This window comes from Mercenaria mercenaria, chromosome 15, assembly GCF_021730395.1.
Source record: "Mercenaria mercenaria strain notata chromosome 15, MADL_Memer_1, whole genome shotgun sequence".
Classification (NCBI taxonomy): domain Eukaryota; kingdom Metazoa; phylum Mollusca; class Bivalvia; order Venerida; family Veneridae; genus Mercenaria; species Mercenaria mercenaria.
The window spans coordinates 53781310-53806938 of NC_069375.1; the positions used below are offsets into that span (position 1 = coordinate 53781310).

Here is a 25629-nt window from a genome sequence, read left to right on the forward strand (position 1 = left end):
TAGGTTTACCCTTCTCTGTATGTCCATCCTCAGTATGTGAAGTTGCACTTGTGGTTTTATTTTTGGAATTCCTCTCCTTAAGACCATAGATATTGCCCTAGATGTTACAAAACAAGTCTCATGAAGATCAGTCAAGCAGTACATGAGAAGAATTCATTCATAGGTATTTCAAGGTTTGATTTAGTATTCCCTAAAAGGGACCAAGCTCCCTAATTTGAAGAAATCTGAGAAATGACCTTAAAATGATGTACAAATCAAATTTGATGAAGTCCCATCAAACAGTTGATGAGAAGTTCAAGTATTTCTATTTTTACCTCTAGCGGCCCCTAAAAGGGACCAAGCGCCCCAATTTGAACAACATAGGGAGAGGACCTTATAATGATGCTACAGACCCAGTTTAATGAAGATCCAGCAAGCATTTCATGAGAAAAAGTCAAAGGTTGTTTTCTATTTTTAGCTCTAGCTGCCCCCCAAAGGGGCCAAGCACCCAAAATTGAACACACTTTAGAGAGGACCTTATAATAATACTACAGAACATTTTGATGAAGATACATCAAGCACTTAGGTGCCAAGCTGTAACATTCCAACAAACTTGATAGAGGACCATAGCTGGATGTTACTAACCAAGTTTGGTGCAATTCTGACCATTTGTTTCAGGGGAGATGTCATTTGAAGAAAAGTAAAGATGGACAGACAAACAATGGATGGATGGATGACAAAATGGTAAATTATCATATTAGCTCATCACATGCACTTGGTGAGCGAAAAACTGTGCTTGCAGATGTTGTAACTATGTTCTTTGCTTAAGCAATAAAAATAAATGTTGCAGCACATTACAATTTGTTCATTTGTGTTCTAAAAATATACAACAAAAACAGATAGAATCAATAACATATCCAAGTTTTTTGCTTCCAGCTGTCCAGATTTTTCAGTGTTCATTGAGAAATATCCAAATTTCACAATATTCACCCAAAAGACTATAGACTGCTAGTTATTAACTAGAAAACCTTATTCTTCACTGTTGCTCACGCAGTTCATAGTCATTATGTCTAATCTTTAAGAAATGGACAAAAGTGAGAGAGAAAGTGACATGTACTCCCTACAGTGTGGTCAGGTATCAATTATATAAGCATTGAAGGGACTCCTACTTGCAGACCAAGTATCCTATTACACTGTAACAGTAATCACAGTGTAGCATTCAACCTATCAAAGAACTGGACTAAATAGTTACAAGCAGAACAATTGGTGCTGTAATGCATGCATTCTGTATTATATCATTGATATTCAAACGAAGTAATGAAAACATGTTTTATGACAAATAAAAATTAAAATATGGTGAAATAAATACCTCTATTTGCATAAACAGTAGCTAGATCTGGGATTTTGTATTCGGCTCTCGTGGATTTTACAAGGTAGGATCACACTCAGACCTTGCCCGCCTTGTGAGATTCAATCTGGCAAAAACCCAATGGAGTTGAATAAAGCATCCCAGATCAAGCTTCTATTACAACAAGAGCTCATCTAACACGAAATGTCCCCTTTGATGCATTCAGTAATTGCACAAGGAACAGAAATTATTTGCTCACTGTAAACAAAAGTTCTTCTGTTCTGGTTCAATGTGACATTGACCTTTGACCTATTGACCTCAAAATCAACAGGGGTCATCTCCTGGTCATGATCAACCTCCCTATCAAGTTTAGTGATCCTAGGCCCAAGTGTTCTCAAGGTATTGTCTGGAAAGGGTTTAACTGTCCCGGGTCAATGTGACCTTGACCTTTAGCCTACAGATCTCAAAATCTATAGGGGTCATCTACAGATCATGACCAACCTCCCTATCAAGTTTCATGATCCTAGGCCCAAGCATTCTCAAGTCATTGTCTGGAAATGGTTAAAATGTTCTGGGTCACTGTAACCTTGACCTTTGACCTACTGATCTTAAAATCAATAGGGGTCATCTGCTGGTCATGATGAACCTCACTATCATCTTTCATGACCCTTGGCCCAAGTGTTCTCAAGTTATCGTCCAGAAACCGTTTTAACTGTTCCTGGCCAATCTGTCCTTGAACTTTGACCAAATAACCTCAAAATCAATAGGGGTGATCTGCTGGTCATGATCAATCTCCCTATCAATTTTCCTGATCCTAGGCCCAAGCGTTCTTGAGTTATCGCCCGGAAACCGTTTTATTGTTCCTGGTCACTGTGACCTTGAACTTTGGCCTACTGATCTCAAAATCAATAGGGTCATCTGCTGGTCATGACAAACCTCCCTATCAACTTTCATGATCCTAGGCCCAAGCGTTTTTGAGTTATCACCCGGAAACCGTTAAACTGTTCCGGGTCACTGTGACCTTGAACTTTGACATACTGATCTCAAAATCAATAGGGGTCATCTGCTGGTCATGACAAACCTTCCAACTTTGACATATTGATCTCAAAATCAATAGGGGTCATCTGCTGGTCATGACAAACCTCCCTATCAACTTTCACGATCCTAGGCCCAAGCAATCTTGAGTTATCATCCGGAAACCATTAAACTGTTCCGGGTCACTCTGACCTTGAACTTTGACATACTGATCTCAAAATCAATAGGGGTCATCTGCTGGTCATGATCAATCTTCCTATCAATTTTCCTGATCCTAGGCCCAAGTGTTCTTGAGTTATCGCCCGGAAACTGTTTTACTGTTCCTGGTCACTGTGACCTTGAACTTTGACCTACTGACCTCAAAATCAATAGGGGTCATCTGCTGGTGATGACCAACCTCCATATCAACTTTCACGATCCTAGGCCCAAGCAATCTTGAGTTATCATCCAGAAAACGTTTAACAGTTCTGGGTCACTGTGACCTTGAACTTTGACATATTGACCTCAAAATCAATAGGGGTCATCTGCTGGTCATGATCAACCCCCCTACCAACTTTCATGATCCTAGGCCCAAGCATTCTTGAGTTATCATCCGGAAACCGTTTAATTGTTCAGGGTCACTGTGACCTTGACCTTTGACATACAGATCTCAAAATCAATAGGGGTCATCTGCAGGTGATGAACAACCTTCCTATCAACTTTCATGATCCTAGGCCCAAGCGTTCTTGAGTTATCATCCTGAAACGGATTGGTCTACATACAGACCGACAGACAGACAGACTGACAGACCGACATCTGCAAAACAATATACCCCTCCTTCTTCGAAGGGGGGCATAATAATAACCCTATTGTATCCGTACCTAATGAATTTTACATATCTCCTATCAAAACATCTAGTTTTTTTAGGGCAATATCTTTTCAAATTGCTTGATAACACATCTAACATTTACATACATTTAGAATAAGTAATTGTTAATAACATGTCAAAATAAAGAGTTAAATCAAATTATGCAATAATACACTTATTAAAATTATTATTTCAAAAGTTGCAAAATAAATTAATAAATTGATTCACAACACTGGCATTTCGATCTGAATGGTATTTAGTTATAATATGTCTTCTAAACTCACAGAAATTGTTGAGTTTTGTGTCAGGTGTTCTAAAATTTCATTTTTATTGTTAAATCAAACTATTTTGACTTAATTGGTGTGTATATACTAAATGATAATCTCTGGTGTAAGTATGCATCAACTGAGATATGTACAAAACATCTAAATATTTAACAAGAGCTGTCCGTAAGACAGCGCGCTCCACTATTTCGCAATTAGACAGTAAAATGAATATATGTCCAATAACATGAATAAGAGACCTCTACTTTTAAAAGGAAGATACACCAAGAGGCATAATTCTGTCAAGAACACAAATTAGAGTTATTGTGATTGTTACCACACATGCAGATGATGATGGTAAAGATATATTTTGTGTTTCAAGTCATTATCTTATATAGTACCAAAGTTATGTCCAGAAAACGAAGTTTGTCAAAATATTTAAGTATCAAAGGGACATAATTTGGTCAAAAATACAAATCAGAGTTAAGGGGATTGTTACCACACATACAGATGATGATGATAAAGATACATATGAGCCGTGCCATGAGAAAACCAACATAGTGGCTTTGCGACCAGCATGGATCCAGACCAGCCTGCGCATCTGTGCAGTCTGGTCAGGCTCCATGCTGTTCGCTAACAGTTTCTCCGATTCCAATAGGCTTTAAAAGTGAACAGCATGGAGCCTGACCAGACTGCGTGGATGCGCAGGCTGGTCTGGATCCATGCTGGTCGCAAAGCCACTATGTTGGTTTTCTCATGGCACGGCTCATATTAAGTTTAAAGTCTTTATCTTATATTGTACTAAGTTATATCCAGAAAGTGAAGATTGCAAAAAAAACATTAAGTACAAAGGGGGCATAATTCTGTCAAAAATAAAATAAGAGTTATGGGGATTGTAACCACACATGCAGATGATGATTATAAAGAAATATTTTTAATTTCAAGTCATTATCTTTTAAAGTACCAAAGATATGTATATAAACAAAGATTTCGAAAAAATTTAACATGAAAATAATTCCAAATATGACAAGTTTGTAACCTTGACCTTGGGTATAATGGGCCCAGCCTGTGCACATACTTTGTTTGTATGCTGGACAATGTTTATGTGAACTAACAGTAAGGTATATGCAATAGTAACAAAGTGACGCCGATGCTAGGGCGGGTAGAATAGCCCCCCTATTCTCTGAATAGTGTAGCTAAAAAGGACAAAAATGTTGAGTGTAGCAGAAACATGAACCTCACAGATTGGATAACAAGTGTACACTAGTTTGGATAACTTAGTCCCTTTCTAGCTGCTAATGTCTATTTCTGACGTATGTTTTCATAATGATCGGTTAGTGGTACATGTTCAGATATATCTTTTTACAAACGAAGCATGGTCATCAATCACTTGTTGCAGACATAAAGATCTGCAATAAGACATGATCACAGGACATGCTGAATTGCAGTGAAACATGAACACAGAAGATACTGAACTGCAATGAAACATGATCACAGGACATACTGAACTGCAATGAAACTTGATCACAGGACATACTGAACTGCAATGAAACATGAACACAGGACATACTGAACTGCAATGAAACTTGATCACAGGGCATACTGAACTGCAGTGAAACATGATCACAGGAATAATGAACTGCAATGAAACTTGATCGCGGGACATACTGAACTCCAGTAAAACATGAACACAGGACATACTGAACTGCAAGGAAACATGATCACAGGACATGCTGAACTGCAATGAAACATGATCACAGGACATACTGAATTGCAATAAAACATCATCATACTGCAAATAGGCAGAAATAAAGAACTACAATGAAACTTGATCACAGGACATACTGAACTGCAACGAAACATGCTCACAGGACACGCTGAACTGCCATGAAACATGAACACAGGACATACTGAACTGCAAGGAAACATGATCACAGGACATACTGAACTGCAATGAAGCATGATCACAGGACATACTGAACTGCAATGAAGCATGATCACAGGACATACTGAACTACAATGAAGCATGATCACAGGGCATACTGAACTGCAATGAAACATGAACACAGGACATGCTGAAATGCAATAAACATAATCACAAGACATACTGAATTGCAATGAAACAACATCATAGGACATACTAGACTGCAGTGAAACAAGATCACAGGAGATACTTAACTGCAATGAAACATGATCACAGGGCATACTGAACTGCAATTAAACATGATCACAGGGAATACTGAACTGCAATGAAACATGATCACAGGGCATACTGAACTGCAATGAAACATGATCACAGGGCATACTGAACTGCAATGAAGCATGATCATAGGACATACTAGACTGCAATAAAACATTATCATACAGCAAATAGGCAGACATAAAGAACTACAGTGAAACTTGATCACAGGACATACTGAACTGCAACAAAACATGATCACAGGACATATTGAACTGCAGTGAAACATAAACACAGGAGATACTTAAGTGCAATGAAACATGAACACATGGCATACTGAACTGCAATGAAACATGATCACAGGACATACTGAACTGCAGTGAAACATGAATACAGGAGATACTTAAGTGCAATGAAACATGAACACAGGGCATACCGAACTGCAATGAAAGATGATCACAGGGCATACTGAACTGCAATGAAACATGAACACAGGAGATACTTAAGTGCAATGAAACATGAACACATGGCATACTGAACTGCAATGAAACATGATCACAGGACATACTGAACTGCAGTGAAACATGAACACAGGAGATACTTAAGTGCAATGAAACATGAACACAGGGCATACCGAACTGCAATGAAACATGATCACAGGGCATACTGAACTGCAATGAAACATGATCACATGACATACTGAACTGCAGTGAAACATGAACACAGGAGATACTTAAGTGCAATGAAACATGAACATAGGGCATACTGAACTGCAATGAAACATGATCACATGACATACTGAACTACAGTGAAACATGAACACAGGAGATACTTAAGTGCAATGAAACATGAACATAGGGCATACTGAACTGCAATGAAACAAGAATATTAAGCAAATAGGCAGACATAAAGAACTTCAGGGAAACTTGATCACAGGACATACTGAACTGCAATGAAACATGAACACAGGACATACTGAACTGCAATGAAAGATGATCATAGACCAAGCAGTCAAACACAGCTAACTGCTATGAAATATGATCATATCACAAACAGACATACTTAGCGGTAGTAAAGCATGATTATATATAAAAGATATATAGTAAAACAAAGCCACACAAACACTCAGATCAACACACTAGAAAGTAGTCAAACATGATCACAGGACAAACTGACAGACATACTGAAAAGTAGTAGAACATGATCACAGGGCAAACAGACAGACATACTGAATAGTAGCAGAACATGATCACAGGACAAACAGACAGACATACTGAAAAGTAGTAGAGCAAGATCTCAGGGTAAACAGACAGACATACTGAAAAGTAGTAGAACAAGATCTCAGGATAAACATACAGACATACTGAATAGTAGTAGAACATGATCACAGGGCAAACAGACAGACATACTGAAAAGTAGTAGAACATGATCACAGGGCAAACAGACAGACATATTGAATAGTAGTAGAACATGATCACAGGGCAAACAGACAGACATACTGAAAAGTAGTAGAACATGATCACAGGGCAAACAGACAGACATACTGAATAGTAGCAGAACATGATCACAGGGCAAACAGACAGACATATGGAATAGTAGTAGAACATGATCACAGGGCAAACAGACAGACATACTGAAAAGTAGTAGAACATGATCACAGGGCAAACAGACAGACATACTGAATAGTAGCAGAACATGATCACAGGGCCAACAGACAGACATACTGAATAGTAGTAGAACATGATCACAGGGCAAACAGACAGACATACTGAAAAGTAGTAGAACATGATCATAGGGCAAACAGACAGACATACTGGATAGTAGCAGAACATGATCACAGGACAAACAGACAGACACACTGAATAGTAGTAGAACATGATCACAGGGCAAATAGACAGACATACTGAAAAGTAGTAGAACATGATCATAGGGCAAACACACAGACATACTGAAAAGTAGTAGAACATGATCACAGGGCAAACAGACAGACATACTGGATAGTAGTAGAACATGATCACAGGACAAACAGACAGACAGACATACTGAAAAGTAGTAGAACATGATCACAGGGCAAACAGACAGACATACTGAAAAGTAGTAGAACATGATCACAGGGCAAACAGACAGACATACTGAATAGTAGTAGAACATGATCACGGGACAGATAGACAGACAGACATACTGAAAAGTAGTAGAACATGATCACAGGGCAAACAGACAGACATACTGAAAAGTAGTAGAACATGATCACAGGACAAACAGACAGACATACTGAAAAGTAGTAGAACATGATCACAGGGCAAACAGACAGACATACTGAATAGTAGTAGAACATGATCACGGGACAGACAGACAGACATACTGAATAGTAGTAGAACATGATCACAGGGCAAACAGACAGACATACTGAATAGTAGTAGAACATGATCACGGGACAGACAGACAGACATACTGAATAGTAGTAGAACATGATCACAGGGCAAACAGACAGACATACTGAATAGTAGTAAAACATGATCACATGGCAAACAGACAGACATATTGAATAGTAGCAGAACATGATCACACGGCAAACAGACAGACATACTGAATAGTAGTAGAACATGATCACAAGACAAACAGACAGACATACTGAAAAGTAGTAGAGCAAGATCACAAGACAAACAGACAGACATTGCAAAGCATAATCAATAGACAGACTTACTGAAATATGTTGATAGGTCAGACAAACATATTAACCTATAGGAAAACAGTCTCAGATATATAAGCTTAATATTTACCCGAATTCTTCTCATGGCAGCAACAATTTCCACTCTACTGCTAGGTCTTGGAACATCAAGTGTACCTATATACTGTAAAAAAAGAACACATACATTAATTCAGGCCAATGAAACCAACATAAACATTAAATCTTTCCTGAAACAGTTTTCTTACACACTATGTGTCATAACTAAAACAAGAGGTTATCAGGTATATAACATGGCACTGTTAACATACACACACTGTGGCATCACAGACACAACGAGTTACCATACATACACATGGTAAGACAGCTTGGTTGATGTGCATAGAAGAACAACATAAAATTCCTGATAAAATGCATATATCCACTGTTGATGATGTATACCAAGTTTCATATAAACTGGATGAAAACTGTTCAAGTTGAGTACATAAGAAAGTGGGACAAATAGACAGAATGATGGACAGACAGTTCAAACAGTATATACCTCCAGGGTCTTTCACACAGGGGGGCATAAAAAACAAGATGTAAATAACAACAAGGCAGAAGAAATGTTTTATAAGATTCACACAGGTTTAAACAAATAAAACAAATCTAAGTCCTGTAAATGACCTATAAAAAAAGTATGCAGTAATTAAACAACGACAAAAACCTTGTGCATTTCTTCTCTTACCACCCGAAGAGATCACCTATTCACATCTCCTTGGAACCGATTACAGTCCGACATAGGTGCCAATATTTAAACGATGTTACATATAAACACAAAAAGTTTATCTTTATGGGAGGAATATTCGTGCCAATTTTTCATTATCAATTTCTTCTAAGTCCTTAAAAATGTGCCCTATCAGAAAAGTTCAGAATTTCAAACATTTGAATTTGGGCAATACCCTCTTGAAATTGCAGAGATGTAAATTCACATTAGATAGTTAGATAATAATTCAGCAGAAAACATGCACTGGTACATGTTTAACAGGGATTTTAAAGAGGACAATCATTGCACTGGGAAACAGGCTGATTCAGACCGTGGCTGATTCGGACCAAATATTTTGGCTGATTCGGACCACATACTTTGAATAAAAGTAGATAATGACCATATATTTTGGCTGATTCAGACCACAAACTTTTATTTAACAGTCAATAATGACCATAAATTTGGATGGTTCAGCAATTTTCAGAAAATAATGTTGATTATAGCTTATATAGTGGTTTAACTTGAAGTAAGGACATATAATATACACCATACAAACAGGTAAGAAGTTTTGACAAACTAAAATGCATCATTTATGCATTTAAATAAGGACTTCAATTGTTCTTTGTATCAGACATTAAACTTAATACTCATAAATATTATTTTTACTCAAGACATTAGTGCCAGGAAAACTTAAACAATTTGGGCTGAATAAGCCAAGTAAATTTGGTCCGAATCAGCCATGGTCCGAGTCAGCCTGTATTCATTGCACTGACATGTCTTCAGTTTCTTGTCTTCAATACAAAGTCTCAGTTGCAATGCAACTTCCTGGACATTTATTCTTTCACAAAATACAGAAATAAAACAAGAATTCCATGGTCACTATATATGCCAGTCACAGCAAAATAATTTTGACTTTTAAAATGTTGTCAGTTTTTAGCCATTTTAGTAATTCAAGGGCAATAACTCTAAAAACTGATACGGTTTAGCTGTAGGCTGTATAAAGATCAATGATAAAATATTTCTAGTTAAGGGATGTTACTGAAAGATTTTTTATTTCATTGATACATCATCTGACAAATACAGACATCAAATTAGGTTTAGATTTTATAGTTTGTATCTCCACATGTTTCATTCCGTACAAATCTGGTTTTGTTCTGAGAAAAAATACTCTAACATGGCCAAGATTGATTACCCATAAAAGTGTTCACTTTGTTTTGTGGCAACTGGATAAAAGCTGCGCAAAGTATAGAGCATACAAGTTTTGTGGACATTCAGCCTTTCTGACCCCATCGGGTGATCACACGACACCATCTCCACATGTTAGTGATCCCATGATATGTCCAATATAATAACTTTAAATACCGGTACATTTTGTAAGAAACACTAGACTAAATCAATGCAATGACTGAATTTTTATAAATTAAATGAAAATAAAAACATTATCATAAAGGCATATCAATTAAGAAGTGAATTCTATAAACCACTTTCTTCTGCCTTCTATAGATACCTTTGCCTGGAAGTGGATGCCATGCTGAAATGCGTCATCATTGTGTAGCGGAATTTTGTTGTCATATCCATCATCCGAAACAAGATCGTATTCCTTCTTTGAAGGCATACTCCCACATTCTGAAAGGTAAATTACATTTGTTTTTAACACTTACAAAATTCATGTGCCTTTAAATGAAGAATAAAACTGGTGAAAATCTAGCATATAAGGTATATATTCACTATAATGTATCGTATCAGGGTGTAATTCCGTCAAAGAAAACATTTCTGAATATACTGATAGCAATCTTGAAGCCCCGCACGGAATCCCTACCCTTTTATGTGAAAAGTTTCACAGACTTTATTCAAAAGATACTGTTAGCCCAAACTGTCTCCCAATAATGTTTTACAATACTATACCCCATGATGATGGATGTGGAACAACTACTTTCAATTTGAATCAAATACATTTAGTAATAACAGAGATAATATACCAAAACATTAACCAGGGATTCTAAATAAAAAAGGGGCATAATTAATGATTGTTTTGTGCCAGAGTTATTGCCCTTGTGTCATATGATATAAGTGATGATGAGAAACAAGTGTTTCAAGTCTGAAGCAAATCCATGAAGCCATAACAGAGACAAAGTGAAAGTGTGTCAAAATGTCCACCATGCTCTGGATGCCAATATAAATACTGGTGAAAGTGTGTCGAAGTATCCACCATGTTCTGGATGCCAATATAAATACTAGTGAAGTTAGTCAAACTTCCATCATGTACTGGATGCAAATATAAATACTGGTGAAAGTATGTCAAAATGTCCAACATGTTCTGGATGCCAATATAAATACTGGTGAAAGTGTGTCAAACTTCCACCACATTCTGGATGCCAATATAAATACTAGTGAAGTTAGTCAAACTTCCATCATGTACTGGATGCAATATAAATACTGGTGAAAGTTGTCAAAATGTCCACATGTTCTGGATCCAATATAAATCTGGTAGAATGTGTGTCAAACTCCACCACATATGGATGCAATATAATTACTAGAGAAAGTGTTTCAAACTTCCAAACAGTTTCTATGTACCAATATATAATGCTGGTCAAGAGCGATAGTGATAGCTCTCTATAATTTGATATAGTTCACTTAAAAAGAACAGTTTTTAAAACTATCTGAAAATTACAGATAATGGTAAAAAAGATATTTTATGAATGTTAAATTCCAGTTATGTAGAAATGACCATTCCTGAAATATATCGAGTTCATTTAATACGCTACTACTCTTATCTGAAAACAATCTGAAAGAATGTTCCAGAGGAGAATGGTAAACAAACACATATTATAGAAATGGTATATTACAGAGGTGAGCTGTAAAACAAACTGCACACTTTTTAATGGTACATAACAGAGGTGAGCTGTGAAACGAACTCCACTCTTGTAATGGTACATAACAGAGGTGAGCTGTGAAACGAATTCCACTCTTGTAATGGTACATAACAGAGGTGAGCTCTGTAAACAGAACTCCACTCTTGTAATGGTACATAACAGAGGTGAGCTGTGAAACGAACTCCACTCCTGTAATGGTACATACAGAGGTGAGCTGTGAATACCGAAGACATAACAGGTGACTGTAAACGAACTCCACTCTGTAATGGTACATAACAGAGGTGAGCTGTGAAACGAACTCCACTCCTGTAATGCTACATAACAGAGGTGAGCTGTGAAACGGTACATTACAGAGGTGAGCTGTGAAACGAACTCCACTCCTGTAATGGTACATAACAGAGGTGAGCTGTGAAACAAACTCCACTCTTGTAATGATACATAACAGAGGTGAGCTGTGAAACAACCCACCCTGTAAGGTACTACAGAGGGAGGTGAAACGAACGCATTTGAATGGTAATACAGAGGTGAGCTGTAACAACACTACCTGTAATGGTACATAACAGAGGTGAGCTGTGAAACGAATTCCACTCCTGTAATGGTACATAACAGAGGTGAGCTGTGAAACGAACTCCACTCCTGTAATGGTACATAACAGAGGTGAGCTGTGAAACGAACTCCACTCCTGTAATGGTACATAACAGAGGTGAGCTGTGAAACGAACTCCACTCCTGTAATGGTACATAACAGAGGTGAGCTGTGAAACGAATTCCACTCTTGTAATGGTACATAACAGAGGTGAGCTGTGAAACGAATTCCACTCTTGTAATGGTACATAACAGAGGTGAGCTAATGGTACATAACAGAGGTGAGCTGTGAAACGAATTCCACTCTTGTAATGGTACATAACAGAGGTGAGCTGTGAAACGAACTCCACTCTTGTAATGGTACATAACAGAGGTGAGCTAATGGTACATAACAGAGGTGAGCTGTGAAACGAACTCCACTCCTGTAATGATACATTACAGAGGGGAGCTGTGAAACGAACTCCACTCCTGTAATGATACATTACAGAGGTGAGCTGTGAAACGAACTCCACTCCTGTAATGATACATTACAGAGTTGAGCTGTAAAACGAACAGCATGTTCTTTTAATGGTACATTACAGAGTTGAGCTGTAAAACGAACAGCATGTTCTTCTAATGGTACATTACAGAGAGTTGAGCTGCAAAACGAACAGCATGATCTTCTAATGATACATTACAGAGAGGTGAGCTGTAAAACGAACAGCATGATCTTTTAATGGTACTTTACAGAACTGAGCTGTAAAACGAACAGCATGATCTTTTATTTTATGGTTTTTTTTTTTTTGGTTGGGTTTAACATCGCACCGACACATTTTAGGTCATATGGCGACTTTCCAGCTTTGATAGTGGAGGAACACCCCAGGTGCCCCTCCGTGCATTATTTCATCACGAGCGGGCACCTGGGTAGAACCACCGACCTTCCGTAAGCCAGCTGGATGGCTTCCTCACATGAAGAATTCAACGCCCCGAGTGAGGCTCGAACCCACATCGATGAGGGGTAAGTGATTTGAAGTCAGCGACCTTAACCACTCGGCCACGGAGGCCCTGCATGATCTTTTAATGGTACATTACAGAGAGGTGAGCTGTAAAACGAACAGCATGATCTTTTAAAGGTACATTACAGAATTGAGCTGTAAAACGAACAGCATGATCTTTTAATGGTACATTACAGAGAGGTGAGCTGTAAAACGAACAGCATGATCTTTTAAAGGTACATTACAGAATTGAGCTGTAAAACGAACAGCATGATCTTTTAATGGTACATTACAGAATTGAGCTGTAAAACGAACAGCATGATCTTTTAATGGTACATTACAGAGAGGTGAGCAGTTACAAGGAACAGCATGTTCTTGTAACTGTATATTACAGAGGTGACCTGTAAAACGAACAGCATGTTCTTTTAATGGTACACTACAGAGAGGTGAGTTGTAAAATCAACAGCATGTTCTTTAAATGGTACACTACAGAGAGTTGAGTTGTAAAATCAACAGCATGTTCTTTAAAAGGTACTTTACAGAGGTGAGCTGTAAAAGGAACAGCATCTTCTTTTAATGGTACATTACAGAGGTGAGCAGTAAACAAACAGAATATTTTTTATAACAGAGGTGAGCTGTAAAACAAACAGAATATTTTTTTATAACAGAGGTGAGCTGTAAAACAAACAGTTATAGTACACTACAGAGGTGAGCAGTAAAATAAACAGCAAGTTCTAGTTATAAATGGTACATTACAGAGGTGATTTTGATCAGAGTAAGAAGGATAATTTTGCTGAGTATTTTTGCTAGTGCTGTATTGTTTGATACAACTAATACAGATATAATTTTATTTAAGTAATCAGGGAGTGTGATGATACACAAAACAAGCTCTATGAGTAAACCAATGCAGGCTCCCCAAATATATCTTGGACACAGTTACCATGCCAATACTGGTATATATAAAATAAAGAACAAGAATGAAGAAAAAAAAACAGCAATAAAATGGTATGTCATTTAGTAATATTTTCAGATGTATTTAAGCATGTATTAGTATATCAAGTTTGATTCTGTTACAAACCTATGGTGGGAACAAAATTATGCACAAAAACTAGAGCAAAACGAGAGAAATAAACTGAAACAAGAGCAGTCTGTTGACAGCGCGCTCGATTATTCTAAGAATTGATGGAAGTATGAGGTCAAAATATTACCAGAGATTTTCAGACAAAAGAAAAATGGATAAGAGAAACAATGTTTCCTGTATTTGTGGATTTGGATAAGTCTTGCACTATATGGCTGGCAATGTGTGACCATGATGGTAAGCAAGTGTTCAAAGTCTCAAAATTGCATACAGATGATACGTAAATGAGCTAAAATTGCTGACAGTCATTATGGGTCCATTACCTTAAAAACAAAATCATAAAGTGTTCAGTTCTATACCTAAGATCATCTTGAGTAACTATCATGCCTGATTTCTGGATTTTTTTATTGAAGCAGTATGTTATAATTAGTTTATAATTGGCATACCTGGTAGAGCTTTATCGAACCTTGGGAAATATGTTGCTAAATTTTTGCTTTTTAATTTCGAAAGTGGATACTTTCTGCATTTGCCATAAAAACATCAAACCATTGTAGTGTCTATGACGGACCTCCATAGGATCCCGTTTTATTTTGTGGTTTATGCCTGTTGTATTTTAGTTGTGTATTACCTTAAAAATTAACATATCTATAACAATATGGAGCCAAATTTCTAACTTACATAAAATTGTAAAATAAATTGTAATACATCGTGTTAAAAGATTCACAAGCTGTTTTTATTCATCCGCATATAATCAGCAATATGAAAAACATTTTGCAAGATGTAAATTTAATATATGCTCCGTGTCCAATTGAGCTTTTGACATTTTGCACAGAATAACAATTTAGAAATAAGCAAGGGAAACAGATACTTGAAACAAAAACTTATTCAAAACAAGCCAATGTTGAAACACACACAGCGGCATGCTGTTATTAACCATTTGCCTGCCGGCGGCAAGTGATTCTGCCTTTGCGAACAGTGCAGACCAAGATCAGCCTGCATGCATGTGCATGGTCTGCACTGTTCGTTATTCAGTCAGAAAATTTTCAGTGAATACCCCTTTGTATAATAAGTGGTACTGCTTAAATTGAATGTTAGGCCAGTCCATTTTAGAAACAAGGCAGTCTGAAAGACAGCTAAATCCCCTGCCACTGTTATGGATAGTGAAAGGGTAAACCTTTGACCTTAAGCTATGACCTTGACCTAGAACTGACATGGCCGACTTATGAAATCTGCAAATCGTCTTGATGAGGTGATCATTTGACCAAAGTTTCATGAAAATCCTTCAAGGGGTTTAGGAGATACATAGGTCAAGCCTTTGACCTTGAGTTGTGACCTTGACCTTGAGTTCACATGGCTGACTCATGAGTTCTTGATGAGGTGACCATTTCACCCAAGTTTGATTTAAATCCTACAAGGGGTTTAGGAGATACAGAGTGGACACAAAATGGAAGGCTCAAAACTTTGACCGTAAAATGTGACCTTGACCTTGAGCCATCATGGCTGATGCATAAGTTATGCACATCGTCTTGATAAGGGGATCAATGACCTAAGTTTTATAAAACTCCTTCAAGGGATTTAGGAGATACAGAGCGGACACGAAATGGAAGGCTAAAACCTTTGACCTTGAGTTGTGACCTTGACCTTGAGTAAGCATGACTGACTCATGAATTCTGTACATTGTCTTGGGTAGGTGATCATTTGACCAAGGTTTCATATGAATCCTTCAAGGGGATTAGGAGATACAGAGCGGACACAAAATGGAAGGCTCAAACCTTTGACCCCAAGTTGTGACCTTGACCTTGAGCCAACATGGCTGACTCTTGATTTCTGCACATTGCCTTGATGAGGTGATCATTTGACCAAAGTTTGATGAAAATCCTTCAAGGGGTTTAGGAGATACAGAGCGGACACAAAATGGAAGGCTCAAACCTTTAACCCTTAGTTGTGACCTTGACCTTGAGCCAACAAGACTGACTCATGAGTTCTGCACATTGTCTTGATGAGGTGATCATTTGACCCAAGTTTCATGAAAATCCTTCAAGGGGTTTAGGAGATATGGAGCGGACACGAAGTGTTACGGACAGACATACGAACACACGGAAGGACGGACGAAGACCATTCCTATAACCCTCCCCACCATTTGTGGCGGGAGATTAATAAGCAGGGTAAAAGTGATCATTTGACCAAAGTTTGATGAAAATTCTTCAAGGGGTTTAGGAGATACAGAGTGGACACAGAATGGAAGGCTCAAACCTTTAACCCTAAGTTGTGACCTTGACCTGAGCCAGCATGGCTGACTCATGGGTTCTGCACATCGACTTGTTAAGGTGATCATTTGACCCAAGTTTTATAAAATTTCTTCAAGGGGTTTAGAAGATACAGAGCGGACACAAAATGGAAGGCTAAAACCTTTGACTTAGAGTTGTGACCTTGACCTTGAGCTGATAAGACTGACTCAAGAGTTCTGCATATCGTCTTGATGAGGTGATCATTTGACCCAAGTTTCATGAAAATCCTTCTAGGGGTTAAGGAGATATGGAGCAGACATGAAGTGTTACGGACAGATGGACGGACAGAAGGACGGACGAAGACCATTCCTATAACCCCTCACCATTCTAGCGGGGGATTAATTAGGGTAAAGGTTAAGTTTTATTTTCTGGTAGGAGTAACACTAACAAGTACACATTTCTCCAAATGGAGAAATTTATCTTCCATCAAGATAACGCTCAAAGCCATCATGTGGAGGACATATTTATAACACTCAATTTTCTATAATATGAGTGTTATAATCATTCCGAATATAGTCTGTGCCTCAGGCCTGCTGACTTGGCTATATTACCAAGACAGAACACTGATTTACACAAAATCAAGTCTGCACGATGACAAGCTCAAGGTGAATGTCTGAGTAGTGCCTACATGGGACTTAAAGCATAGCACAGAATACCTTTTTGGAAACTGTTGTCAAACACCACATACCGTGCTTTCAATAAAATGGGGAAAACTTTGAAAACATAGCACCACTACCTGATGTTTGAAATGCTCTGTAGGTTATTCACCGTACATATGAAAATCATATTAAATTTACCTTTAGGTATCTTTATTTTCATCAAAACTTTGAAAATTTAACAGAAAATAGTCCAAATTTAAACTGGGTGAAGTAATTTGTATATTTTTAAGTTTAACACAGTCTGGGAACTTAATGACTGCCCACGGTAGTAATGAATTTTTGTCACCTTGAAAACTGTTGAACCATTTTACAAAATGCTGCATTTTGCAGTCTGGGTAACACTTCAAAAAGCAATAACTCCTGGATCTTACAACTGTAATAAGCACATTTTCACTTGAAAGTGATATATTTCTATTAAGCTCTGGGCAAATTACAAGGAGTTATTTGGAGAACTGCACCAATTGTAAAACTTTTAACATTTTAAGGGCCTTAACTTTGCATGTCAGATACATGTATTTTTGACAATATGCATAAGTTTACTTCATAGTGTTATATTTCTGTAGGTTTGGGCCAGACCCTTTGAAGATGTTTGAGGATTTATCTGGACAAGACATTTCAAAAGGACAACTACTGTATGCTGGCACAACTGCTGGGAAGATAATTATCTAGACAAGGCTTTCCGGATGGATGAAGGGATGGATTCAAAGGCAAGGGGAAAACTGCTGAGAAGATATTTAGACTAGGGCTGGGATGAATTCAAAATATTAAAAATGCTGTTTTCTTCCCTGACGACCGTATCAATGTACTTCTGGCAGTTTACTTCTTAAGGAACTTTCAGACTTTATTGTTTGCAAGCAGTTTGATAATTAATAAGACATATTTTGGTGTATTCTATTTTAAACATATCACGACACAATTGATTATGTTGATAAGTTTTAACAGAAAAGTGTATACATACAGCAGTACACATTTTTATGTAGAGTAGGGTGTTTCTTGCTTAACAGCGATTAGTGGTTTTGCAAAATTAAAACTGGTTTCACCTAGTAATCGAATCGGATGTGATTAACCGAGTAATCGTCCCAGTCCTAATCTAGACAAGGCTTCACGTATGGATGATTGACTTCAAGAATGTCCAGTAATTTTAATTTCCAAAATTGTCCATTCAATTCAAATTGAGCTATTTCACAGTTGCACAGGGGACACATATTGAAAATCAGTGTTATATTCATTTTTATTAGTTTTCTGTTCTTAAAAAAAATTATTGGTGATCAACTTAAACATACCTTATGAAACAATTAGGATTTTCTACAAAATACATTTGTCACTTCAAAATAGAAAATTTTCACATTAAAAACATTACAATTCATGAGCATGTAAAATAAGTGACTTTAAGCATAATTAAGACACTGTAACCGTACATGCATTGCTTCATACAAAGAAAATCTAATGAATGGTAAAATGGGATAATAAAATTCATACATAATTTGTAATGTTACTGAAAAGGTGTACATGGGACAAATTGCAACAAAAAGTATATTTCTAGAATATATTCATAGTAAGTAAAATTCTTTCACTACATAACATTCACTGGTTACATTAACATTAAGGTAAAATAGCAATAAATTTGATGGTTCAGTTTTTTAACTTGAAAACTGGCCACTTCGAAAACTAGAGCTATCACTAAATGTGATGAATGTACCCCCCGCATGCACTGACACAGTACATTGCAATTTTACGCACACAAGATTGCATAATTATGTGGACTGTATGTTAATATAGACTGTATGTATACAGTATAGTAACAAAAAACAAAGTCCCATAACTATGCAGAATATTTATCTAAAAGAACATAACATGCACCTTGCACAACTAGGGTCGGTACTGATCACTTGTGTGAAGTTTCATTAAATTGTGTGCAAGGGTTCGGAAGATTAGGCGCACACAAGATTGCATATGCAGACTGTATGTACATAGTATGTTAACAAGAAACAAAGTCCCATAACTCTGCAATTTTTGTTGTTGAAAGAACCTAACATGCCCCATGCACAACTACTGTTGTGACTGATCACTTGTGTGAGGTTTCATTAAATTGTGTCAAGGGGATGAGGCGAGATAGTTTGCACAAGATTGTGTCTATGTATATAGTATAGTACAAAAAACAAAGTCCCGTAACTCTGCAATTTTTTTTCTGAAAAAACCTAACATGCCCCATGCACAATTACTGTTGTTACTGATCACTTGTGTGAAGTTTCATTAAATTGTGTCAAGGGGATGAGGAGAGATGGTGCGCACAAGATTGCGTCTACGGACAGACAGACAGACAGACAACCTGAAACCAGTATACCTCCCCCTTACAACTTTGTTGTCGGTGGGGGGTACAAAAATGTAAACAATGAATTTTATATTGTTCGGTGCAAATACAATGTTAAATTATGCAGTAATGTCTAAATTTTAAGAATATAAAACTGCCACCACATATTTCAGTAATGCCAAGGTAACTGATGAATGTCTAAAAAGGGTGCACAGGGGACACAACTTTTGGCTTTGTGAATGTTATATGAAGTTGAGAGTTGCTTTTTTATCTCTTGTAACTCCATTTCCAGAAAAATAAAGTAAAAAACAATTTTATTTAATGAATAAAAGAATTCTGACACTTAACTATTGAAAATGTGCACAGGGGACATTTTTGGGTCTATAGACAATGCATCAAGATTCAACAAAAAATACATTTTACCTTTATAGCTAAAACGTTGAAGGTCTTAGAAAAACATTAGGACACAAGGTGTGAAATATTTGTTAGAACAAGATATTTGTTTGTTTGTTTTGGGTTTAACGCCATTTTTCAACAGTATTTCAGTCATATAAAGGCGGGCAGTTAACCTAACCAGTGTTCCTGGATTCTGTTCCAGTACAAACCTGTTCTCAGCAAGTAACTGCCAACTTCCCCACATGAATTATCAGAGGTGGAGGATGAATGATTTCAGACACAATGTCTTCTAATCAAATTGTCATGGAGAACATATGCCCCGCCCGGGTAGAACAAGATGTAATTTATGAAAAAAAGTGTTTTGCCAAAAATAAGCAAAGTTTAGGTTACATCAAAAAATAAAAGCTATAACAATAAAGCCTTGGTTTGAAAAAATAAAATACAGTTGAAAACTAGCCTTCATGTAAAATATCACTTTTAGCTGTGCACAGGGGACAAATATAGCTATATAATTAATATAACTTTTAAAACTGCTTTTTTTCTCACAATTATTGACTTCATTGTTTCAATATACATAGTTAGCCCAAAAATATGTTCTAAAACTGAAATGAATTCAAGTAAGGTGAGAGAAGGAAAAAACCTCATTATTTTGTAAACCACCCATTTGTACAAGCACTTTCAAATGTAATGACTGAGGCAGCACCAGCAACTGTTACACTTAAACTGAAAAAGCAAGACTGAATAATTATACTCTATACATTTTGCTGTGTTAAATTCAAAGAAAATATTATGACCGGCAGGCAGAATCAAACTTTTTTTTATTTCTCTCTATCACTGCAAACTCCAAACCATTCCAATAATTTCCTTTTCCATAACTCAGCATAAATGTTCTATAAAAAAGGGAATTCTGCAAATAACAATGCAAAAGAGCAAACCTTTCTTCCACGAGTTAGACATAGCAAAACTTGTAATGTTGTCAGCTGAATCATAATCATGCATTATCATGCAGGGTGGAACACAGATTGCATGATTTTATCATCACAATGCTGCTGCTGCATCAGGCATACAGATTCTATCATAAACACTTTTGTAAGGCCTGAATTCTCTCTTTATTGAAATCATCTACATAAAGTACATTTCTAATATTAATATTCAGTTATTTAGTAATACTGAAAATAAGTAAAATTACTTACACAGTGTAAACAAGGAATAAATTCCATATAAAATACACAAGAGTATGAATGTAATGTTGTAGAATGGAAGAGTGCCAGGTAAACTATTAAATGGAGAGTAGTAGAGAAAATGATTGCAGACAGATTTAATGGATTTTACAGAGAGGTTCACCTGTAGCGCTCTATCTATACTCGTAGAAACTCTACACACACAGCACATATGTTTTCATGAGTTTTGATACAAACACAAAACATGTCTTGCGTAAGAAAAGAATATCTACTAAAATCAATGCATTTAGAATATATTTATTGGAGTTTCTGACCTTATTTTTATATTGTAATGATACAAACATTATTTGAGTTTCATAGAGTAGGGTTTAGTCCAATATATAGTTCATTGAATTAAATCAGCCTGGCTCCCTGGCTGCATGGTTATTCTTTTAATACTGCAAACACTTTATCAGTAAATTTGAAGCATTGAGCCAGGGGCAATAAAATTGTCAGTATAGAAATAACCTGCTAGAGTTACTTCCACTATTAATAAAGAAAACTTACATATGAGAAATCATAGGGATGGAAGCCAGTCTAGTATTAAATAAAATATTCAGTTTATCATTCTTCCATCTTTAAATTAAAAACATGGACATTTCTTTTGATAGCACATTGAAATATGTTGCAGAGTGCCTTAATACAGTTATGTATATTTTTGTAAGTAATGATGCAAAATGTGGCATATTGAGGCTAAATGCAATATAATGAATTGGGGAATGGGCATAATGTCCATTATATCTTGGTTACTGATTGATATAATGGAAGCAAAATGACTTTAAAGCACTAAATTTATAGGCTTAAAATCAGGCATAGGTATATTCAAAAATGACACACATTTGCTAAAGTGCATAACTCTCTGAACCCTTTGAACAGACCTCTCTGGACTATAAAGCAACATTGGCCACTACAAAATCTTGTGTCCATCTTTCTAGCATAATTTCCTTAAATGTTATATTACACCAATCAACAAGCTTAAAAATGATGTTTATCAGTTAAATCTAGTGAGTGAGTGAGTGAGTGAGTGAGTGAGTATGGTAAGTATGATTCAACAGCAAATTAACATAAAAAGGTAAACATAATTATATCTGCTGATTTAAAGGCAGAGTTTGTGTGTGTGTGTGCGGTGGGGGGAGGGAGGTGGGATCCTACTCAAGCAGTGCTTAGTCATTATGTAAGTTTGAAAACTGTAGCCATTATACTTTGTGACTTTGAGACCAGAAATGAAAACAAAAATACCAGAAATTAGGCCAGGATTACTATATGACCTTGACCTTTAAGCCATTAACCCAAAAATCAATAGGGATATTCCTGTATCATTAATCTTCTTTAATCATTTGCTAAGTTTGAAAGCCATAGCTATTAAACATCATGACTTGGAGTCCAAAACCACTACCAGCCTTCAGATCACTGTGATCAACTCGTCCTTTAACATACTGACATGGTGCTCAGTCATCTGGTAAAAATTGAAAGCTACAGCTTTTATGCTTTGTGAACTTAGAATCCAGAAATGGAAATTGTTAACTGACCAATAAATGGACAATGGCATTCCACAATATGTAACTTTTTTCAAAACAGGTGTAATAAGAAATTTTAACAGCTATTTCTGGTAGTCATCGTTATTTATTTACTCAAGTAGTAAAACAAATTCAACAATTAATGAGCACAGTCTCTGTCTAAAGGGGAGTGGTGGTCTAGTAGATAATGTGTCGGCCGCTCAATCCAGGGGTCGTTGGTTCGAGCCCCACTGGGGTCATGACCATGAATTCTCATATGACACCTGAGTACTGTTTTTTGCAGGAAGCAGACTCTAGAGTGGTTACAATAAGCTTGAAGCTTTCATCACAATCAAGCTAAAACAAATTAGTATTAACTATTAATCTATATCTTAAATCTATACTAAAGAAAACATTAAGTTTATTATTTTAAAATCAATTCATCAGTCACCAGAAAAACAAGACTTGAAAATGCTTCTAATTACTGCATACAAATTGCTGATTATTATATTTATCAAATTTGCGGGGATTAAGGATTTAAATACTTCTGTTTCCTGTCACAATGTATTGAAAGCGACAATGAATGCAAATGTTTGAAATCATCTCCCGTTTTTTTTTAAAGATAGTCTTCTCTTTTAGTCTTTGTAAGTACCTTTTCAGTATTCATATTGATTACCAGACCTCTAGACAGCCCTGTACATGGCGATGGCGGTGCCGGTTCCTTTAATATATCTTGTGGTGCCCGTGAGAACGATGCGCCACATGCACCCACTTTCCTTCAGGAAAATTCACACCTCTGCCAGCTATTTTAAGTATTCCTTCTTTTTCTACACAGTCATTCTTTGGAAAAGCCTACCCAGTACTACCGTCCTAATATAGCGGGGTTTAAGCGTAGTCTTAGCACCTCTCTATCTATCTATAAATACTGCATGACACCCTTGCGAGTATTTTATGCAGGAGCGCGTCAGTGCATAAGAGTTTAAAAGCAGGAATGTAAAGGAGAAATAAAGTAATACATAAAGTATTTGTGAGAATTTGAGACAAAGCTGATAGAGTGGGCAGACCAATGCTCGGCGCATACCAACGCTCGGCGTATCATCACGTTTCTCTGGGAATTTCTTAATATATATTTAAAATATCAGCTTTTATGAGTCCCTTTTCGTTTGTTTACATCACGCGTAATTTTATCCAAGTGCGATTCATTTCCGGTATGGTCACGTGGTCACAGTAGAGCAGATGATGCAAGGCTGAAAGCCGTTCAGTTTTGTGTTCTACTCTCATTAAAACAAATTTTCTGGTAAAACAGGTATTAAAAAAGTAGCTTGCAGGCCGAATTATGGAGAAAAAAGGCATTTTTCTTTTTAATTATTTTATTTCTTTATACTTAAATAAACTATAAACCCTTATTATGGCATTTTATACGGACCCATTGTACTGCACTTTTCTGTAGCTTATGCTGTCGAAGTAACTGATATACTATGTGGACTAATGACACTTTTGAAAAGATTTCCAAAAATAATGGAAATAAATCATCAAATATCATAATTTATTGATTTCTTGAAGTTAGACTCACAGAACTGTGATATAAATTATCTTCAAATGAATTTCTTAAGATAATTGTTGTATAAAATGTGTTTATTCAACTTATAGATGCAGAATAGAGAAAGGGGTAATTTACGTACATGTTTACGTACTTAAAAATCAGTTAATCAATACAACCTACGTCTTGTGTTAGATATGCAGGCACGTGTCCAGGTGGGGGGCCAGGGGGCCCGGGGCCCCCCAGCTGGCTGGCTAGTTACGATTTTTATTACTATTACTCGATTAACAAATTTATACACCAGCGCAACTGGCTTGATTTGACAGCAATACACAGGCTAAAGAGCCATAAAACCGTGTTCGGTAGTGGAAATTAGCCCCAGGCATGTCACAGGTAAAAGTTTATCTGTGCATGCTTCGTTGATCGCTTGATCCGTACTTGATTGTGTAGTGGAGAAACTATTATGTCTTTTACTCTTTGGAAGTGTTATAAAATGATCAGAACATTGTTGGTTTTGTTAAGTAAATCTTAAAATGAATCTGAAAATTGAAACATTATGATGGTTGAATTTTGTTTTTACATTAAGGCACATTCCCCAAATTTATTAAATTGATAGATATTTATCCTATCTTTTTATTTTACAACAATTATGAATTTGAAACTACTGTATCAAATTTACTCTTTTGGGTCCAATAACCTTACTTAAAAACTCTCAGAGTTTTAAAAGTAGTTTCTCAGTAAATCTTACAAAACGCATCTAAAACTCGTTACTTATTAGGGGTTTTATACATAAAAATATCATTTAATATGTGCTGTGATGTTATAGTTTGTACAGTCAAAGAAGCATAAAATACACACCTATTCACATGTATCATACAGAAAAATAAGTCCATACACTGTGACTGTACAATCATACATACATTGAAAAGGCTTGATGAAATGATTAAAAAGTAGACTTTTCCTTAAATATATGATACATTCATGCATCCTTAAAGGTGTTTCAGGTAGCAGGAAAATGCATCTATTTATGTGCCATATTAGAAAATTTCGCAGTTGGGAAGGGATAGCCCTCCCGAACCCACCCCAGCAAACAAATCCTGCACACGGGCCTGATATGTCTTATACTTC

The 25629-nt window shown here is 36.5% G+C and overlaps 1 protein-coding gene across 4 annotated transcripts in view; it reads right to left on the reverse strand.

Annotated features, from left to right (window-relative positions):
• The window catches only part of LOC123554828 (carboxyl-terminal PDZ ligand of neuronal nitric oxide synthase protein-like), a 106913-nt gene that overhangs the window by 65865 nt on the left and 15419 nt on the right, over positions 1-25629 (reverse strand). For 2 of the 4 annotated variants that reach the window (XR_008367465.1, XM_045345188.2), the window contains exons 2-3: positions 10590-10708; positions 8432-8503 (exon numbers count right to left, since the gene is read on the reverse strand). Coding sequence is in view for 3 of the 4 variants with exons in the window: in XM_045345188.2 (XP_045201123.1) it covers positions 8432-8503; positions 10590-10708 (191 nt within the window). In the remaining variant the exon portion in view is untranslated. Of the gene's footprint in view, positions 1-8431; positions 8504-10589; positions 10709-21438; positions 21596-23613; positions 23914-25629 lie in introns of those variants that run through there. The other 2 variants (XM_045345204.2, XM_045345196.2) reach the window with 2 other exon arrangements.